This window comes from Bombus bifarius, unplaced genomic scaffold (assembly GCF_011952205.1).
Source record: "Bombus bifarius isolate JDL3187 unplaced genomic scaffold, Bbif_JDL3187 scf7180000008026, whole genome shotgun sequence".
In the NCBI taxonomy this organism is placed as follows: Eukaryota; Metazoa; Arthropoda; class Insecta; order Hymenoptera; family Apidae; genus Bombus; species Bombus bifarius.
Window position 1 is genome coordinate 1,265,290 of NW_022884399.1, and position 22,081 is coordinate 1,287,370.

General features: G+C 31.6%; 1 protein-coding gene across 1 annotated transcript; it reads left to right on the forward strand.

The window, feature by feature from the left end:
* Nucleotides 1–4,414: 4,414 nt before the first annotated feature.
* Nucleotides 4,415–18,869, forward strand: LOC117207289. Its single transcript, XM_033447338.1, has 3 exons — nt 4,415–7,095; nt 7,245–7,645; nt 18,409–18,869. Exons 1-2 carry the CDS (start codon nt 6,464–6,466, stop codon nt 7,636–7,638), a joined length of 1,026 nt encoding a protein of 341 aa, XP_033303229.1. The 5' UTR covers nt 4,415–6,463; the 3' UTR covers nt 7,639–7,645; nt 18,409–18,869.
* The last annotated feature ends 3,212 nt before the right edge of the window (nt 18,870–22,081 follow it).

The following is a 22,081-nucleotide window of genomic DNA, read 5'->3' on the forward strand; positions in this document are numbered from 1 at the left end:
TGAAAGTATACGCGGAGCCCCACGAAGCTGTTGCGGTTCAGCTAACAATGCCAACTAAGGATTTTAAAATTTGTCGGTGTGCATAATCCTTGAACGATGCAACGTCGTTTCTCGTACGCTCGTTTCTCTCGAGCGGAGATTAAAGATTTTCTTGTGAGGGTCTATTGGACCCGAGTCTATATATTTTGTATTATATATTCGCCGAGCTCCCCATTTTCGTCGTAGAATCTATTTAGTCTCCCTAGTTTAGATTCGCAGGGCATAAGACTAGATACAGAATCTAGATCAAATCTCTGCGGAGACCTCTAAGCGCTTTGGGTGCTTTGAAAAAAGAAACTTGCCGGCTATTTTACAAAATTTGCAGGGGAGATGTATTATTGTGTAACATCCTGCAAAATGCAAAATTAGCATGGTAACATATTCTAAAAGAATGTATTGTAATGGTAGTTATACCAATCATTTGTCATTCTTTCAGATTACTTTACTATGGGAAGTTATATTTTAGAGATTCCTTAATAGAAACATGATTAACAATATGTAATTGTTGTTAATAATTTAGGTTGCAGTAAGAAAATAAATTGTTGTTTAACATTTATTTTATTTTAATAAAACATTTTATTTTACATATTTATTTTAATAAAATTAAGTATGAATGGCAATAACTATTATTTTATTTCGTTTATAAATAGAGTGTTGCATTTATGCTATAAGCGGTAGGCTACTTTGAGATTTAAGAATTAGGCAGAAAATAAAGTTTTGCCCCGATTCGCCCAATTTTCTTTCTCTCTATAATATAAAGCTTGCAATTTAAATATACAATTCTAGAAAAATATACAACAGAATGATTTTAACTGGTTGTCATTTTTCAACACATAAATAATAAATGATGGTAATAAATTCAATTTTGGTTTCAGCTGTTCAATATCTTTGTTTTACAGTATTTTGTTCATTACTCTTCAATTCGAACATTAATGTGGAGATTTTATAAAAACAAAGGAAGTTTCGTTTTTGTCATATAACTTCTTTCCTAAACATGTTTACATTATCAGAAGTGTTCTAGAAATATCCTGTATTGTGTATTATAATTAAAAAGACTCAGTTTGGCATAGGAATAATTATTTCAATTTCATCTATAGGACAAAGGATCTATTTTCAAATACACGAGCTGAATACACATAAATTCTAATGCTTAACCCAGTCGCAAATTATTATTATAATCAGAGATCCGTAAGGGATTGCACGTCGTCCGTATGTTTCACACTATAAATTGAACCGTGCCCCCCATTATACGGGGTTGGCCCGCGTTCTCAGGCCTAGGTATACAGAATATAAACTGGATCTAGGCCAAATCCCTCTGGACCTTTCGTTCCTGCGATACAATCACGAACCCATGGATGAATTGTGAGAAAATTTATTTGGAGTTTCGTTTTTTGTTCATATTACAATTTACGAGCAGGAAATGCCGTTACACTGTACTCTTGTGTAAGAGTCACTTATGTATAATTGTTTTAATCGTTATGGTGACCGAAATTTATTATTTAACATTTATTTATTATTAATTATTTAATTTACCTTCTAATTTATCTTCCGTGTGCTTCAACTCAAAATTTTATTAGTGAAATTTAAAATCCAATTTTTATGGTACAAATTATGGTACAATTATGGCATATGCTATGGTTATCGTTTTATTTGAACAATATTGATATTATTCTTGAATAATGTTTAAATATTAATACAGTATTATGTAAATAATCTTGACGACATTAAACTAACAAATAATTTAAAGTGCTTTTGTATATAATTGAATATTATTATCTATTGCATTCACTATTTTACTTGTGCACACTATTTATTTTAAATTTGAAATTTATTAATTACTTAGAGATTTTTTAGATTACATTTAAAAAACTTTAACATTATTGAAATACAACATGGGATTACGATATTAATAAGCGAGTATACTATAAAGAATTATAAAATGTGAATTATAAAAACATATAATATACACATAACATACATGTATAATATTATATGTATGTTATTACATATAATAATACCATAAAATTATATAGTATAAAACTATAAACTAAGATATAACTTCTACACATATACATGTTTCTTATATACACAAAATAAATACATACGCGTAATTTATTAGCTTTAAATATATCATACGTATGTACTTTATTAAATTCATTTCTTTACTATAACAATATAGGTTATCATTTATCGTTTGTTTAGTTATTACTATGTGTTATGTTAAATTAAAATCACGATATCACGGAAAATTAGAACTTCCTCGAATATGGTCAAACTTTTAAACATCGTAATGGAAATTCTATTTTAAGCTTGGAACATTACCGGCCTTCGCGAGTGCACCGCCCCGAAACACGAAACTTCCGTGGCAAACCGAATGTCGTTCTTCCTGTTTTGCACCGTGCAACACTTAGCGCAGGAAAATGAATTAATTCATTCAGTGGACCTTTAATTACGAAGCTTTCACAATCTGACATAAGATTGTTTGAAATATATCTAAACTCGTTTCAGTGGAAATAAAAGAATTTAATCTGTAAGCGAAGCTACAAAGATATCTTTCGGTTCGTTTTGATTGTGAAACTATCGACCATCTGCAGATGTACTGAAAAATTGTTTTCATTTCGTTATATACAACCGACGTTGATACACAAAGGGATGGAGGAAATCGGATCAACGAAATAATCCTTTCTCTCGTCTGAAATCTTTTTGAGGACGGAAACTTGATATGTAAACTCGACTAAGTGTAGTCAGCTTCACTACTCGGAAATATAGATCACAAAATCTGCTTCCATAGCTTAAATATATTTTCGGAAGATTTACATAATCCACGATTAACAGAAAAACCAGATTACGTCAAAGCATATTTTTCAATGTGATTAGCCCAAGTGTGTAATTTTGTAGATAATGATTTTTGCAAGATAAATCAGTAAATATTAGTAAGACTGCAGTTGCATCGTCTTATAATAATAAATACTATAAAGGAATTTGAAGGTGTTATTTTATACACGGTGATATTACATAGTGTGCAAATAAGGTACTAATACATGCGTGTATGCACATTTGAAATGAAACAATACTAATAGGAATACATCTATGTGCATCTAATTAAATAAGCTTTCCACGTAATTGTTAGCATTATCTGTCGTGAAGACTGTTTTAAAGTAAGTACATATATAAAACGTAAGGTCAGCTCTATCTTTAAGGACGTAACTTAAATATTCATTTGTGACTAAATCTAGATATCTACTTGCTTAAAACCAACAACTGAGGAATAATATAGTTTCAATGTTAGCATCCGAATGAAGCATACTTAAAAATGGAGTTAGAATAAATAAGAAGATCCCAGGCAAAGTATTTTTTTAATAGACTACTAAATAGACTACTAAAAAATACCACGCATGTATACAAACAATACTGTTGTTGAACACAAATTAATGGTATAATATTTTTACTGTAATCATATCTGTAACAATTTCGTTTAAATAAATTATATCATACAATAATGTCATCGAGTTAATAATATGTACATATTACCGTTAACATTGGGAAAACTCATTTACTCAAAATTCTCACGAACGACTATATAGATGGTATTAAATTCGCTATACTGATTCGTCGAACCACCCTCGCAAATTTTCGGAACATTTCTTTTACAGTAGGTGCCCTCGGATTCACTTTCGCGTAGCTCTCGAAATAACAGGGTCCATAGTAGCTGTAGTCAAGGATCAACGGACATGAATGTATGGCGCGCGCGCTTTCGTTCTCATTGCTCGCCAATAGATTCTTCGAGCGCGACGCCCGTTTACGCACAGTCTCATAGACACAGACCCATACGTGCATAAAGTACGCAACTGGCACACGCGCTCCCCCCGGCATATGGCGCGCACGGTCCCCCTTTTCAGTTCCGGGGGAGAAGAAACGAGGGGGCTGCGGCGCGTGCTCAAAATCCCCACTACCTCTTCCTCTTTGCACAACACGCGTTTCCCTCGCGTGCTTCTTGCTCGCTCTTTCGCCTTCTTTCTGTCCCTCGTAAACCCTAATTCCCCTCGCCCCCTGCACAGCGTCTCCCCTGAAACCAGCCCTCGGTCTCACTCTACGGTGCAGCAAAATGCTGAAACCTAACCCATCTATCGGATGTCCGCGTTCATTCTCAACGCAGACGCCATGCGGTGCGTAACACGGAGGTCTGATCAGAAACGAGAACTGCCATTCGCCGGGAAGAGCTCTGTGAAAAAGTGACCGCTGACGAATGCCGAGAAATCATCGGCCACAGTGTCAACGAAATCTTGATAACCCGAAGGAATTTCGGACTGAGCTCTCGCGTGACTGTTTCTTTCGATCGGTTCGATGGGATCGAATGGTTCATGATGGGCTCATCGCGAGTGAGTTCGAACGTGAGATCGTGTTGGTAGAAATTCGCCATTCAGTGTGAGTTCAATATTTTTACAAGTTGAAGGTTGAATCGATTGACGAATTTTGTAAGTGTGAAGAAAACGGGAACGTTTGTAAAATCCTGTCGTAATTGTCGTTCGAGATTATTAAGTTGGTTTCTTTGATTAGACCGGCATTGGCTACGGCGCGTGCTTACAAAACCCCCCACCACCTGGTCCCTTTGCTACCCCTTTTTCTCCCATGCGCGCTACCGTACATAAGTACGTCCGTGTCATTCCGTGGCGTAGTAAAATATTAGACGGGATCTAACCTCTTGTCGAAGAGGTTTCCACGCTCATTTTGTAGTTAAACGCTATGCAGTCCGCGACGCGGTTTTGTTTAAAACGATGCTACTCTGATCGGTAGCGAACGCTCGATGACAGTTTTATCGCCTGAATGGAGTTATATTTGTGTAACGTATGTGAATTTCGACCACTTTCAAGGAAGCAGAATTGCGACTGTAACGTTCGTCTTGAAAACCGTAATCGACCAAAAGAATTGTTAATGTTGAAATTACGCCAAAGAAGAAAATTTGTATGGTGCTCGAAAAGTATTAACGACCTATATCAAAATATTGATCTCAGGATTCTTGACCATTTGAATTACTTAATGGATTTGTGCCTTAAATTTTTAGTAGCAAGTGACCTTAGTCCTACAGATAGAGGAACGAAAATTGGTTACAAGTGCCTTAATAGCCGAAATAGATAAATCGATTCGTAATAAGTGTTGAAACACGAACAATGGTTATTTGTACCGTTATAAATCATTAAGATCGTTTCAATGCTCTATTTGAAGTTATTAAAGTGCTTTCCTTTTAAATAAGAGCATTTAACTGGTGCTATACAATTCCTTCAGTCATATTGTGATAATACAATTCAAAGATCTCGATTCTAATTGAGACGTCACGCGACGTTTGAATGATATTCTACAATTTCAAAAGTTACTGTTTCGTAGCAAGAGATACGCGAATGAAGAGTTGGACGTTGACAATTGTTTTTGATATTATTAATGTTTTTAAAATGTAACGAATTCAGATTCCGAAGAATAATTTCCGAGGAGTCGACGACCGTCGTGGAGAAGAATAGACGGTGACCTCATGCTTTACTTAAGCCGTTGTGACCGACAACGAGACAATTGGATCTTGGTTCGGGTCATCAGCTTCATCATTTGGTAGAAAAAAGGCCTATGGCCTATCGAAAACTTTGGCAAAATCGCTCGTTTAGCAGAGATCGTAACAATAACAGCGTTTTATTAAATATCTGTTTATGCTTACCAATTTTTCAACAAGAAAGTATACGCTCTCGTACCTGTTATGTTATAAGAATCATAAATAATTTCAATCATTTTTTTGTATAAAAAGGATATATAATCTGTCGTTACTCATTGATACATAAAACAAAAGAAATGTCTTAGAAATAAATGGTACTGTTATTCTTGTAAAATAAAAAGTGCAAATTAGAAACTCTTAAAACAAAACCGAATGATACATAGGAGTATACCTTTATGCTGGAGTGATATTTTTTAGTATTAAAGAAGATATAATTCTAAAAAGAATCATTGTCAGGCAACTTTGATAATCTTCAAGATTTTAGTCGTTAAAAGATATTCTGATCCAAATTTAAGTATCAAATCGAATAGTCGTCTAACCGTCTGTATCGATAAACATCTTTGTCTTCGAAGGGAGAGCGTGGTTTATTTATAAGTCTATCAATTAGACTCGTCCTCGAAAGGCATTAGAGTCGATAAGTTACTCGTTCTCTTCGCTATTCTCACAATATAAGCTCGTTCTGCAATCGCCACGATTCGAGCTTGTTATTTTTAAAAAAGAGCATTTTGTATTAAAATTACATTGAACGATTTTGCGTTCATGCACTTGAAAAAGACTGATGATAACAGACTTTACCAACGATCGTTTCGACCACGTTGTAACGTTGTATGTATTCGCCCAGTGAATGAAACTTTTTGGCTTGGCTATTAAAGCAGAAAGGTGATCAAAATGACGACTATGGGAGTTACTGTATTTTGTAATAGGGTACAAATAAATGGAAATGATCAAGAGCAACTAATGTTGCTAAGAACGTTGCAAGATAACGAAAGCAACATAATCGGCAATCAAACTCATCTGATAGTCCCCAAAAATAATAATAATACTAACGCAACCGCTTCTGCAACCGTGTTGCCGCCCTACGATCCCTCTAGATTGAAGAAACACGGAAAAAACGGACAGCCGCCGCCTGTTGCGGTTGCAAGAAGAAATGCACGCGAGAGGAATCGGGTTAAACAAGTGAACAATGGATTCGCAACTTTGAGACAACACATTCCGAGTCACATCGCTGCAGGTTATGGCGATAGAGGCAAGAAATTGTCGAAAGTAGAAACCCTGCGAATGGCCGTGGAGTACATTAGGGGACTTCAAAGGTTGCTCGCCGAAGCTGATGGGGTTGAATACGATTCGAATGTTGGTGCTACACAGTGTATGCCTTCGCCCACCAGCAGCGTTGTTTCATCGAGTCACAACGGTTCTGGGGAGAGACTCGTCTTGGAAGACGATGTCCTTGCTGCCGAAGACGATGATGGCGAACAGCTAGATGAAGACGAAGAAATTGGAAAACAGAAAACTACATCCAAGTAATTCTTTTGTTTTACATTTTATATTCTTATGTTGATCAATATAGCAATTTATTTAAAATGGCCCAACTTAAAATTTAAAGTAACAGTAAAGTATTGCCAGTAAAACGGATTGAAGTAATAACAATGTTTATATTAATGATTTTCAGATTGTCACCAAATCGAACTGCAGTTACATCGCCCCGTGATTACTACTCATCTTCGATAGGGGATGAAGAGAATCTCGAACCGAGGACTCTATCGAACACGCAGAATTTTTCCCGACTCTCGCCTAATTCGGTAGCATCTCCACCTTCGGAATATTATGGACAAAATGAAGAGAACCTCGAGCCTCAAATTCTATCGCCGTATAGTGGCGCCGGGGATAGCGAAGAGGGTGCAGCCACCGTTTATGCGGCAAGTCCGGAAACCTTTTCTGGAGCCCTGTATTATAAGCAGGAGATCACCGAATCCGGTGAATTCATGGACGTCGTAAGCTGGTGGGAACAAGAGCAGGGTAGGCTAGTACATCAGCAACATAATCAACGCCTCACACACGTGTAGTAGGAAGGTTCGTACTTTACATTTTTTTATAAAATCTTTCCCATTTACTTTACCTCCTATTTCTAATAGAGAGTTTATGAATTTCATAACTGATTATAATTATTAGATTGCGGATACTTATGTAAATTCGTATTTTTATGGACGTAATTGAAGAAATGGAATCTCAACAGAGATTTATTTTACTTCGTAAATATTATAAATACTATATTTTGTATATATTTATATATTTATATATTTTTTCAGTTTTGCAAATTGTTTTACCTTTCAATTCCCCATACATAAAAATCCGTAGTCTACTGATTACACGATTACGTATTTACTAAAGTAAAGAAATCCAAAATACATATTTTGCATTCCTTATTTGCAATGTGGAATGATTACAAATTATCGATCTTTAAATGTATATAATTATATGTTCAACAGAATATATGTACTAATAAGTGTTTGATACCTATACTATTTTAAACAAAAGATATACAAAACAAACAAACCTAAACCAAGATTTAATTTTATATAAATCATTCATAAATAAAATCATATTTGGTTAAAAGAGTTACAATTATACATAACGAGGCACGACAAAATTATATTTGAAACATGTTTCTTCTTGAATCTTATGTCAAAAATTATTCATGAGTTTAATAGACATCTTATTAGGATATAAATAATTACATTCTTGAATATCTATATTGAGCTATAACATATGTTAAAAATATCATTTCATCGTGAGAAGTATTGATGAACAACGCGCGTGAAATAAAGCTGCATCATTATCAAAATTCAGAAAAGTTACACGTGCGTTATGGTCGTGCATCAACGAACCGGATGAGCGACAATAGAGAGCCGCGTAATATTGTTTTACGTTCGTAAAACTCGCATGGTTCGAGTAGAAGAGTGCTCATTGAAGTACTTTAAGTGGCTTGAACCGACAGGGCTGTTGATCGGCGCCGCGCACGTGACAATTACTCCGAGGAAGCGTCGCCAAGTGGAAACTCGTGTACGGCGTTTCCTTTCGAACACGTGCTCGAGCGTCGACGCTCCCAAAAATAAACTTTACACGTTATAACCACTTTGCGAAGTATGTGACGACGTGACATTCGAGTATACCCTATATGCACTCCAATTTCGAAACAATAAAAAAGGAATGTTGAGTAAAAATTTATTTGCAAACGACGATATGATATTCTGTTTTAAAGTTTATTATATTTATATAGTGGGCTCTTTAAATGGCTTATATTGAACGTAATCATGCATATTGTGGAAAAATGGAAAATAGTAGATAAAGAATCAGGATAACTATTGATTTGAATCAAAGTCTCATAGCTTGGATTAAGATTAGATAAAACTACTTAATTATTTCCTTCAGAAAAAAGTAGTAAAAGAACATACATTTAAATGAATTGATATTTTATGAAATGTTGATACATTGAGCATTCTTATATGCTTTAGTTGGTGTATAATATTCACGATTAATGTTCTACTATATTATATTAATGTTCTATTAAATTATACATATCAATGTTGTATTAAATTATACATATATAATTTTGCATTATACACATATAATTATACATATTAATGTTCTACTAAATTATACATATATAATTTTTCTTCGTGAAATTATGATTTCCTTTGAAACAGCACTTGCAAAAAATTAGTATTTAAAGAGTGATAGATTTTTAATATATATATATTACAATACATACACTTTACATAAAATATTAGATTATAACACTCCAAAAATTACTTTCTTCAGTTGAAGTAAATACAAAATAATCTGAATAAACATTACAAGCTAATTTTTCAGACACCACTGCATGGAACCAATTTATTTCGTTTGAATTATATTTCCAAGGGAATTTTTAAATTTATTTTAAATGGAAAGCAATTAATTTCTCTTTTTTAATATTATTATAGAATCAGATAACATTTAGATGAAGCTTGTTCTTTTATTCTGTGTAGTTCAATAGTTGTGACGGAAACTAAAGTACTTTTGAAAAATTAAAAAAAAATTTTAAAAGAAATTTTTATTCTATATTTTCGACTTCGTTTTTCGCGTAGAATCACCCCCTTTCCGCTTGTACCACCAGTTACCAACCACCCTGTATATTTAGGTTATTGCTAGAACAAGATAAATCAAGAAATTCTTTTGTGTTTACATTATTCTATTTTTCTTCGTATTTATCAACAATTTGACCTGTTTGCTTATAATGTAACGTATCGCATATCTTTAAGAACTTATTAAGTTATTAATCGATGAATGTATTTGCTTTCGATAATAACGGCGTTAAATTTTAATGCATTGTGTCTCTTCTCTAAAACTACCAGAAAAAATATGTTCCTATTATTAGTATTCTATTATTAATAATTGGTAAAGAAAATATTTTTTCTACAGCACAAAGTAATCTAATCTTAAAAGTATTAAAACATGCCAAAGTTTTCCTACTCTTTAGTGTACAATATTTTGTAATTTTTTGTTCATAATTGTTACACACCTTCCACTTTTCTCATATTTTTGCTACGTTAACACATATTTTATTTTTTGTTCTTTCCTGTTTTTAGGAGAACGGTAGAAAATTGCATGCTTTAATGATTTTAGTTGGTTCAACAAAGTGAAGTAAATAACATTCATTTGTATTCTATTTCGTTTCTCCGTTTCGTTCATTTCATAAATGCACAGTACTACATAGTAACTTATATCTCGTGATAAGATTACGCTAAAGTGTACTTACGCCAATACCATGAAGGCAGCTCTTTTGCTGTATAGACGTATCAGGTATACGAACAAACGCGCGTCAAGGAAATTTCAAGTTCATATCAGCTTATTCGACTAGTCGGCCCGTACGTTTCGAAACCCTGCTGCCACTGTGGCATGTAACATCAAAAGTGCGCTCCCATAAACGGAAGTAGTTTACCATTTTACCATATGTTAGCTATCCTCCTCGAAAATATCTCTCGACCAGACCTTTCTCAATCTTCGTGGTTTCCAATTGCTCGACATTGATCCGTTTCTCTTCGCGTCGCTCACGCATATGCTCGCCTCCCTAAGTCAAATCGTATTTTATGTTTTTAGGTTGTTTCAAAGATGTAAAACTTTTGTCGTGTAATGAATTTGTTAATAGAATTTTACAGTTAATGTATACGTGCATTACATAAGCAAATATTTAACTAAGAAAAGTATTATTTTTTATCAGGTGTTGCTAATTTCTGTAGGTATTGATTAGTTGTATTAAATAAGTTGTTCTTTGTCACACTCTATAACATAATTTGTTACGGAATTACATTTAATGTTATTACTGTAGAATATCCCGTACAATAATTCCGATTTTTCAGATAATTACTAATGATTAACATTAATTCTAATTTCAAATATGCAAAGATTGATTACAAAATTTAAGTTACATGAATTATTTATCTTTCCTTAGTAATTAGATGAATGTTTATCGATTTTATGTGTTAATAAATGACATTTAAATAAGATAATTATTATTAGCTAAGATAAGATATTAAAACGTTGACTGTTTTATTAAAATGTGTTACTTAATATAACGTAAAATCCTAGAACAAACGATAGAAATATTTTTGTATAAACAGATGTTTCCAGGCAATCTAACTTTCTAACACGAAAATTAAATTTTACAATATTAATTTTATAATATTATAGGATAAAAGTTAAAAAGGAATTGATGCAGTTATATAACATATTAAAAAGGGGGTTAATTATCATGGAAATAAATTAAAAACATTTTTCAATTTTTTCGCATCTCGGTATTAATGAAATAAACGTCGACGGAGATGCAATGCTGAAATCGAGTTATAGAGAAAAGAAATCAGCTTGCTGTGCAGTCGAGTTATAAATAGAAATCATGATTTCCTTAAAAACATTCGTAACCCACGTGCCATATACTAAGTCTGATATAATGTTTGATACATGTGCACATATCGGTACTCAAGGCGGCCATAAGGCGACAGAAGCTCTTCGTATTTTTAACATATGGGTGGCAAGAGGACAGTCGTTAAGTAAGGAATACGGGAGATAATTTGGAAACTAAAATTCGAGTTTAAAAACCGGAACAAGTATTTATTTGTTTCTTCGATTCCTTTTTTTTTGATAAAAATACCATATTTCTAAATTTGTTTTTTAAATTTTGCACAATTAATATGTATAAAATAATTTTAATTGAAATAATCTTAAAATATTATAATAATTTTATTAATCGACTGGTGGAAAATTATATAATAATTATGATATAAGTAAATTTTTTTATTTCAACTCTTAAGTTTCATAGACAACTATGTTAGTTTCTATATATTATTATAGTTGTTTTTTACTTTCTCTCGATAGGAACATGCTTTAGTACCTTCGAAAAATATATAAGGCTTTTTATACCTAAAATATCATTTTATTACAAAATAGTATTAGAAACTGATATAATTCTTAGTTCACCAATCGTAAATGGAATATTTAAACATAAGATTTGTAGTGTAGATGGGATTTTATACAATAATATAAATATTGTAGATGTTAAATGTATTGTAACTATTGTAGGTATTCTTGAGGGTGCAAAACAAACAAATATTGTTCTTATAATTAACAATTTCTCAAAACAAGTAACAAAACAAGTAAAACAGTAACTAGTTACACAGAAATATACACACACGTGTGTACACATATGTATCTGCATTTACTTGCAGTTATCTGTATATAATTATTGCACATATAAGGATTGTTCTAATAATTAAAATTTGTAGTTGAATAGTAGAAATATACTAACCTTTTAAAACAACATTTAATATGTGTCTATGTTAGCAGTTAACAAGTATGAAGAACGTTGTAAGATATTTATAAAAAAATATAACATTCATGTTTTATAATGTCATTATTACTTATAAGATTGATCTGTTATTTTTAACTTACTTAAAAAGTGCCTATTTGAAACTGCTCAGATCATATCTAAATACATTTTTTTGAAGATTATTTTTCTTAATAACGTAAAATAATGGAATCTATTTTGGAAATGTAAATGAAGAAATCTTTCATATAATATACTAATTTCGAAACGTATCATATATTTACTGATTACAGAAGAACAACTAAAAGGTTTCCCTTAATCCTTTGTATTGTGACATTATTATCTACTATGAGAAAATACATTAAATGTTTATAAATATGAATTCTCTTATACTTAGCTTAAACACTGAAACCCTCAAGTTTCAGTGCCATATGGGTAATAGCACTGCGATTAAGAAGCTTTAGCGAAACGACTACCATATGTCAAGTAATATATTTGTGCATACCCGCCTTCTTTCCAACTTCTCATTTTGAGATTGCCAGTATTGAATCAACCTCTAAAACGTATCATTATTGAAAGAACATATCGATTCTGTAAGAATTGTAACCTTGCTACGTGCAAGGTACAATGTCGAAATTTTTTGATAATTATTAGCGACTTTAGCGAAATGACCGATATTAACTTTCACGTTATACGCAATTTAATTTCCACTCGTCCTACTGGCCAAAACTTTTTTCACAAGGTTCACCTTTAAAAGAAATCATTAACGTGTTTGCGTTCTTACGGTCCTTATAAAGTCTCTTTTTCGTTCCTTACGTCGTTCAATTACCTTGGCCTTAAAACGAATTCCCCGCGTCAATCATACAAATTAAAATGATCCGCTTCTGGCAATAAGCAGTCCACCAGTTTCGATTTTTCTTTTTTCTTTCCGGTTTTTACGATACTCGACGCGGAGGCCTGGTTCACGAGAAATTTCTGAATACCGGAGGCGTAGTTCTCGATGAAAGTAGCAATAAAATGTGTATCCTAGGGAGTAAGAAGTTCCACGCGAGAGTCGGGCCGAACGAGTGGACAACCAAGCAAGTAATTCTCGACAATTATAAAGTGAGGTCATCTACGAAATTTACGAGATGCGTCGCCGCGGCAAATTAATTTAATAAATTCCTTCCTTGGCTCCCGGTCACGTTGATATCGTCCCGTTGCGCGCGAGCCCATCGGCCTTCTTTCGGCTTCTCCATTTTACTCTGCTCCGCACTACTCTCTTTTGACCTCTCCTTTCTTCTCTTTTATTCTTTTCTTTTGTTTTGTTTCGTTCTCCTCTGTCTGCACTGTTGTGCTCGTAACGAGCACGCCGAAACTTTAACCTTGCTATAATCGCAACTATTTTTCTCCGGCGACCGTACGAAAAGCCGGAAGCTGTTCGATGAAATTTCTTCTTTAACTAATGATTATGCATCCTCATACGCCGACCGAAATTTCTTATGGCGGGTAAAGATACGCCGACATCGGTAGCGTTTTAATCCCGCTGTTAATCGAGAGAATTTTTCTTCGGGGCGCGTGACATACAACGTGCGATTACGTTTAGTCGTAAGTGATAGGTACAAATGTTATTCTTGCGAACGTAAAGGATGTTATTGCTGGGAAGTGTAATGGAATAGCGACAGTCTGTTAATCTTTGTCCATCGTGATCACAAGAAAAATATGTTCGATTAAATTTCACGATTGGACAATAATCAAGCTAATTTATATTTCGGAGTTTTATGTTGCTGAATACATTGTCGTTGTAAAAATATATTAATTTATATTTATAATTGGGAGAATATATGACTTATGTGCAGAATTAATATATTTACGTAATAGGATTTTTTAAAAAATAAATAGTTAGGAAGAATTACCTATAAGATATTAATTATAGAAGAAGTTACAGGAAGGGCAAGCAGATGATTTCTTTGAATTATTTAATATTTGCTGAAGCCAACTTAATAGTATACGTATCCAGTATTTCCATTTAAAAAACAAACGTAGTAAGACGTGCAACTGCGTCATAAAATAAAATGGTAGTAACATTTATGCAAGCCTGCTGTTGTTCTTCTCCTTCGACTTGGTGCGCCAAGAACAAAAGAATTTAAAGGTTTGCCATGCTGGTAACCCGCATGTTGCCTATCTTATCAATAAACATTACCAGCATGACAATGTGACGGCGTCCGTATCGGCGACGGTTTGCAGCCGATTATGCTGTTTAGAAATTAAACCTTTTCCGCGAACGAGATCCGTGTTTTTAAAAATTGGAATTGTTTTATTTATCTTTTAGAAACATTTTAATATATGTGTCTAGTATTACACATATATACCATTAATTACAAGTCACATTGGAACATCAAAATAATTTTTATTTCTGATTTTTGCGGCTGTGATATTTTCACATATAATAAAACACTAATATTACTAATTTATCATGTACATTATATATTTATAGTGTATCAAAACAATGAAAAAATAATTTTCAAAATTATTTGTTTATTTTGTTACCGAATGTCCGCAACAGACATACATTATAATATATTACATTATAATACATACATTATAATTAATTCCCAGATTAATTATTGTAACTAGACTGTTTCCTTATTATTGTGAAAATATTAATTACGTACCTTATTCACTGTGTACTTTAATTATCTACAGAAGTTTAGAGTAAGTTAAATATAGAAAAAGACAATAGAGTTACAATTAAAACATACATCTGGGATATAGAGATATATAATAAGATAATAGAATAAAAGATAGATTATTCTTCGCCTTATTACATCTATTTTTTACACATTAAATGATTTTTATTTAAAATTAGTAATACGAATATTCGAAGTTTAAAAGTTTAAACAGATCATATTGTCTACTTAGTACATACATACACTTATCTGCATACTAACTGCATATTAAGAAATATATTATTAAAATTATGTATTTAAGAACTAGAGAGAACTTAAACAAATATAGAATAAATTAATGCGATTATTGTTATCTGAATAGTTGCAGTAGGAAAATAAGTATTACTTTAACAAAGAAGATATATTATTTATTATACTATATTGAATTCCATAATACTGTTAAATTCCTGATTATGAATATGCCAATAAATTTGAATAAATTTGATACGAAAAAATTAAGTCAGTAAAATAGGTACATAAATTTGATAATACAAATAATAATAGTACATAATGAAATTTATGCACCGAGTGTTAAAAAATTACTTATCATGGCTTTGACAGGTGATTCTACACCTTCGGATCGGCACAGTGAAGATTTATTTAAAAAAGTATCCGCAAAATTAATTCCGATATCGGATTTTAAAATTAAATTATTTTTCATTACATTCTGTGGAATTTGTTACCAGATATAAAAGTCGCAAAGGGACCGTGGGTCCCTCAACTCAATCGTTCTCTTGGAAAGAAAGTGTTAAATTTTCATTAATTGTATATACTAGCTAAAACTAATTTTCTTTATAACATATTTGTTTAAAAATAATATATTTGCCTTACAGTCAGATGTAGGGTAAACCTCATCTATTGTCGCACGTGGATACTCGGATACATTATTCGATATTCCATGTTTTCCTTTTTGTCCTGTCGTATCTGTGTAATGTTCATGTCTACGTGGCAACTTCTACATGGTCACTACTGTCGTTTAACGTCGGACACGCATTTTCATATTCCGCCTAAGTCTCCCCAAGGTATTATGTGAAATGATTTTACATGATGGAAGGTATATTTAATCTGATGTTCGAATTGTTCAACGGATGTAATCCATCCAACCGAACTGAAATCCATTGAATGGTCCAATCGTTGAAAATCACAACCATCTGAAATTTTTTCTGAACCGCAGCGGTCTTCCATTGTTGTTTGCCGATTGTCGATATATTTCACGTACCAAAGAATAAGTGCTACTAGCTTCATCAATAGCACGCTATGCAAATTCTACCTGACTGCGAGATTTAACGTATTATAACCAAACTCAGTTCTATGTGTTCTACGTCCCTTGTGACATGACTTACACGATGTAATAAAAAAATTTGAAATTTAAGATCAAGATCAATTTCGCCGTTGCTTCTTTAGCTCTCTACTACGCCTACGTTTTCCACTAATGCGATAAAATATGATGTGCGATAAAATGAAAATGTTCCAGACGCTTTTCGGTCAAAGAACCACTTTCTGTGGTTCTTTAACATTTCAAAGTGTTCCTCTTAAAAGCAATTTCAAGTCGCGCCCTGCTACTGATAAGCAAATGTCCTTGCAGTGTCTTTCTTGTTTTTTTTTTTTTTTTTTTTGGTTTTATCTGGAAGCGATACTCTTCAAGGATCGCAACTTTATATATAATTAACGTAATTTATTTGTTAGTGGTAATATAGCATGTGACATTTTCCAGTAGAAGTGCTATTGATGCTTTTATTTTAACTTCACTGCATTTATGCCATTTACATGAATAATATAGCGATATGTTCCCTAAATATTCTTTTTTACTATGAGTTTCCATGAAATGTAGCACATTAGGAAATTATTAAGACTCATAAAACTATTATAAAAATAATATTTTTTTGAACATATAAAATTTATAGTATCAGGTGATTGGTTGAAATCAATAATGTTATTCCTGTAAATAAATTGTTTAACCATAATAGTCGAAATTGTCATAAGATAAAGAGTACTATAATACATATTATATAGTCTTAGATTATTTACGGAAAGACTACATCTTGTCTAATATTGCATAGTTTTTGTAAAAGATCATATAGAATGATTTATTAAATAAAAAACATATTGCATTCTCTAAGAAGCAGTTTCATTAGTTAATCATGTTTTAATTAGTATTTGGCAATTTTTATGGAGATTCAAGTAAATTATAAATGATTATGAATGAAGTTAGCGAAACAATTGCTAATTGGTACTATGTAAATATTGATTTGTAAAATTAACTTAATTCTGTCCATGAATCATACAATACAAATTTTGGTGAGGAAAAGTATAAGTTCCTTTTGTCATCAAGTGATGGGTACTTCCGTGAATTCTCTCCCAAATGCGTATACTTTTCCCACGATCTCTGGAGTTGCAACAGGGTGTCTCTAAGATTCGTCTGTTCGTTTCCGTACTTAATTCTCGTTGATCCAGGTAAATAAGGATCTTCACGATCGAGCTGAAAGAAATACAATGGCCAGGTGGGATAGTATCCCGAGGTTATATAGGAGTCTTCTTCCTCTTCCCGTAGAAACTTTTAAACCATTTGGGGAAAATATAAAAACTGATTTCTGAAATAAATCACTCAGGAAGAATTTGAGGGGTTCCGTTAAAATAACGGTTTCTCATGAGAAAAAATTATCTTAATAATATGGCTATAGCTAATCATTGTCGTATTGTTTTTTTCCATGTCCACGATGGCACATAATAAGTAATTATGTAGTTCATGGTAAATGATAATGAAGGGAAACGTTTCCATGTAGACCTGTATACCGGAAGGAAATTAAATTACAAGTCAAATATATATCATATTAAAAATCACATTGATTTCATGACTATAACATAGTAAGTAGCATAACAAAATATTGTAAATAATAGAGTTTCAATCTAATTTAATTATTTGTTTTTTAGAAAATATCATTTCCTATCCCTTCTATGCTATGTTAAACATTAAAAGGTATCAATAGTTCCTTGTTATACTGGAATAAAATGATTATACATCTCTTAAATTATTTTATGTATAATATATTTTCTACTGCTATAAATAAATACTTCTTCCTTAATTTTTAATCCTTTTGTAATATTTTCCAGTATATAATTTATTTTAATTCAATTTAACATTATGAAAAGTACTTAATTAAAGTAATTGATCTTGTTGGATTTGAAGCTGATAAAAATTTGCTACATTCCATTATTGCTGTTCCATCATAATTCGTATTAGTAATTTTTTTATTTCTTGTATGTTACAGGTCTCATAGAAAGTCTTAGACACACAACTCGTTTGAGTGATCTCACGAAGAGTTGCTTCGGAACCAAATTCCAATCGATTTTAACGTGGCAGTAAGAATAACGACAAAACCTGTACTTACCGCACAAAGTACTTCCACAAAGACACCACTGCCTATGATGTCTTTCCGCCTCGGTTTTATCTTTTTTATTTGATAACACATATAGAATATGCGTGATCCAATTCGATAGCAAAACGTTTCTCGCTCGAGTGCCTTAATACAACTATTTCAATTATAAGCAAAGTGATTTCTGCATTAATTAGAGTAATTCCTTAAAATCGTAATATGTGTGTTTGAATTACGAGGAAAGATTGACAAATTTATTAAATTTTTATAAATTCAAGTATAAGTAAATAAGTTTTTTAACGACCATAGTGAATATTTAGATTCTTTAAAAAATTCAGTATATCTAAGTACATACCTAAATACTGTGCAGAGGTAAGAAATTGACTAGTAAAAGAAATTTTTGTTACTACCATATTTCTAAACTGCGGATGTTTATGCAAATTTGGAATTCTTCTTCATTTTTTTGGTATTTTGCATTCGTAGATTTCTCGTAAATACATAATCATCCCGATTCTACATACTTCAAATCAAATAATGTATGACATCGCGTGACGAAGAGGACAAGTAGGACTTTTTGAGATCGAATAAGATACAAACTTCAGAGTATTCTGTGGATCCAAAGTAATTACCGTTAATACAAGGTAAAGAACAAATCAACAAGGTGGAACGTAATTATTCCTATCTATCTCTGTGCTGTTGAAAATAAAATAATGAGATTTTCGAATGTACTTTATTTTGCTTGTGTGGCATTTCACTAACCATCTTCTCACTTCTGCATAGTACTTGCATTTATACATTTTGTTGTCTTTCAACGTGATTCAGATATAAAAATACAGCTGATGAAAATTTATATCTTATTTATAAAACAACTGTACGTATATTACATTTCAAATTTTTAAAATATTGCATAAGTACACGTTCTATGGTTTGCATAAGACATAATAGTTATATACATATGATATTTTAACGAATTTTTAATTATGCTTTTCTCGTCACTCAATACCAATAAATATACGATACCATTTAAGATCTCGCAAGCAAAAAATTTAAGTATTTGTAAACCATAAGCAAGAAATAACAAAGAAATTTCTGTTTTTTCTTTCTTTTTTTGCCATTTAATAAGATTTTAAGATATCTACGAACAAGAAATTTTGTAGATATCGTGAAATATAAATGGTAATGAATTAGTTTTAACACATACTGTTGTCCATGTTATTTATACAGGCTAATTGTGAAATCGTGGTACAATGGAAATGAAGATGACTTCTCACGCAAAACGATGTCATAAATATAAATTAAAATTTTTTCATATAAAGTTTCATTTTCGAGAAAATCAAATTTGAATTTCGTTAAATACGGTTCCACTTTACTGCTAGATGCAATCTGCTTCCTTTACTCAATCGGACTAGTCGTCACCAATCATGTTTGCGTTAACAAACAATATCAGACATTCAAAAATTAATAAACAGCAATATCTTTTTTACTTCATTTACATTTTCCATCCTGATAGTCAATTTTGGCTATAAATAAAAATCCTCGCTGTTCATTATTCTCTACGGTCCTATTAACTTCTGACTAATTCGATATTATTCTGTAAACGGAATATAGTGATAACAAGCAAAATTGAGCGAACGAAACAAAATGGAGCATGTGTAGGTACTTAGCGAACGTTTGAATTGGGAAAATGAAAAATATGAAATTTTATTTTACTTTCAAGTTAATTCTGCGTGAGAAACCAACTTCCGGTTATGATTATACTACGATTTTACGAACATTCTGTATATGCGAAACATATTCTTGTTAAATAAACATATTTTTAGAGAAATACTGAAACTTCAACAACAGGATATTATAGTAAATTAGAAATACGATTTACAAACGAGAGGCGGTACTCTTATTACTCATAAAATAAAAATTCTTATTAAAGTTGATTTATTACTACCAAACTTTGACGCAATGTTAGGCAAAGCAATAAATTTTCTGAAAAGGTGATGTAGTTTCACGTTCAGGATGTTATGTTTGACCTCGTACTAGTATTATGCGAATTATCATTAGACTAAAGACAATATAAGAATGAAAAGCGGTACAGTAAAATCGAAGAATGTGTATATACGGAAGTGCCTTAAATGAAATTGAGGGGAATTGTATTTTTTCTACTTTAACTTTTTAACGAGTATTTAAGAAACGTTTTAATATTTATATTTATAACGTTGTCCACTCATTAGGAATTAATTATAATACATAAGGCAATACGCTTCGAAAAAGGAAAAAAAAAAGTAATTTCGCGTGCCAAAAATGGAAAATGTTACTCCCACGATATTATTTAATTACTATTAAGTCTTGGTCAGTATCTGTTATGTTAAGAAAAAGGAAAATTTAAACGAATTATTCTACAAATTATACTTGTTCTTGATCGTTCGGTATTAGGAGTACATAATATTAATCAATTAAATCAAAATTGCATATCTTTATAAAACCTGACGATCGGATCCATTGTAATTAGTTTATTCTTATACAAGAATGTTACGTGAGTTACAAAATCATTGGAATAATTACAGTAAAAGTATTGAATATATGAAAAATTAATCTGAAATTTTTATAGTTACATATATTTAGATAATAAAGATTATATTTAAATAAAATTTGGAAATATCTATTATATAAATATAAATATAAATATACAATGTTCATTAACATTTACCATAGAAATTTATTCAATTGATAAATTGTTAATATATTAATTATTATTAATTGAAATTTCATTGATATAAAATTCGCATTTGATACCAAATATATTACTTTTTCATGATTATCGTAGCTAGATACATAAAATCATATATCAAAGCTCATGAGAGTACTTTTCTAGGAACTTTTTGTACAAAAAATTTTGAAATTTTATCAAAATTTTACTATTATAATCACGGTAGTCGTATTTTATTAGAGTTCTAACTAAATTTAAAAAAGTACGTAATATATTCATAAAAGAATTCTATGGTAAGTGTTCAAATATTTCCGTGAGCTGCTGTAAAGCAGTAAAAGATTTACCAATGAAATTTTAGGATCCTACCAGATCCATTAACATATTTTATTACAGGACAATGAGATAATTCAATCTTTTATTAAAGGCTAGAACCGTATTATATTCTAACATATATTCGAATGTCTTTGTAATTCACTGTGTATCATAAACTTTTTTTTTGTATACTATATGTATGTATTTCATTGGCACATTTTTCACTATGATGAAAAATATCGATTTGTTGTAAATTCTGCATTAGCCTAAAGTACTTGTTTATTTCTATTAATTTAATTAAATGCGAACTTAAGTTACTAACGATGTAGCAATTTCTCCTAACTTAATTATAAAACGCACAGTACGTACGTCCAATTATATAGAAGGGAGGAAGTTTGCACAGAAGTCTTAAATTATTTTGCGTTTGTACGATACGATAAAAAAATCTTTGTAAATACAAGTGCCTTAAATATAACTACAGTGGTAGGAATTTTACTGGTAAGCTGTCTTCGATATGACGAAAAGCTGGGATTTTCGGTTGAGTTAGTTCCACGC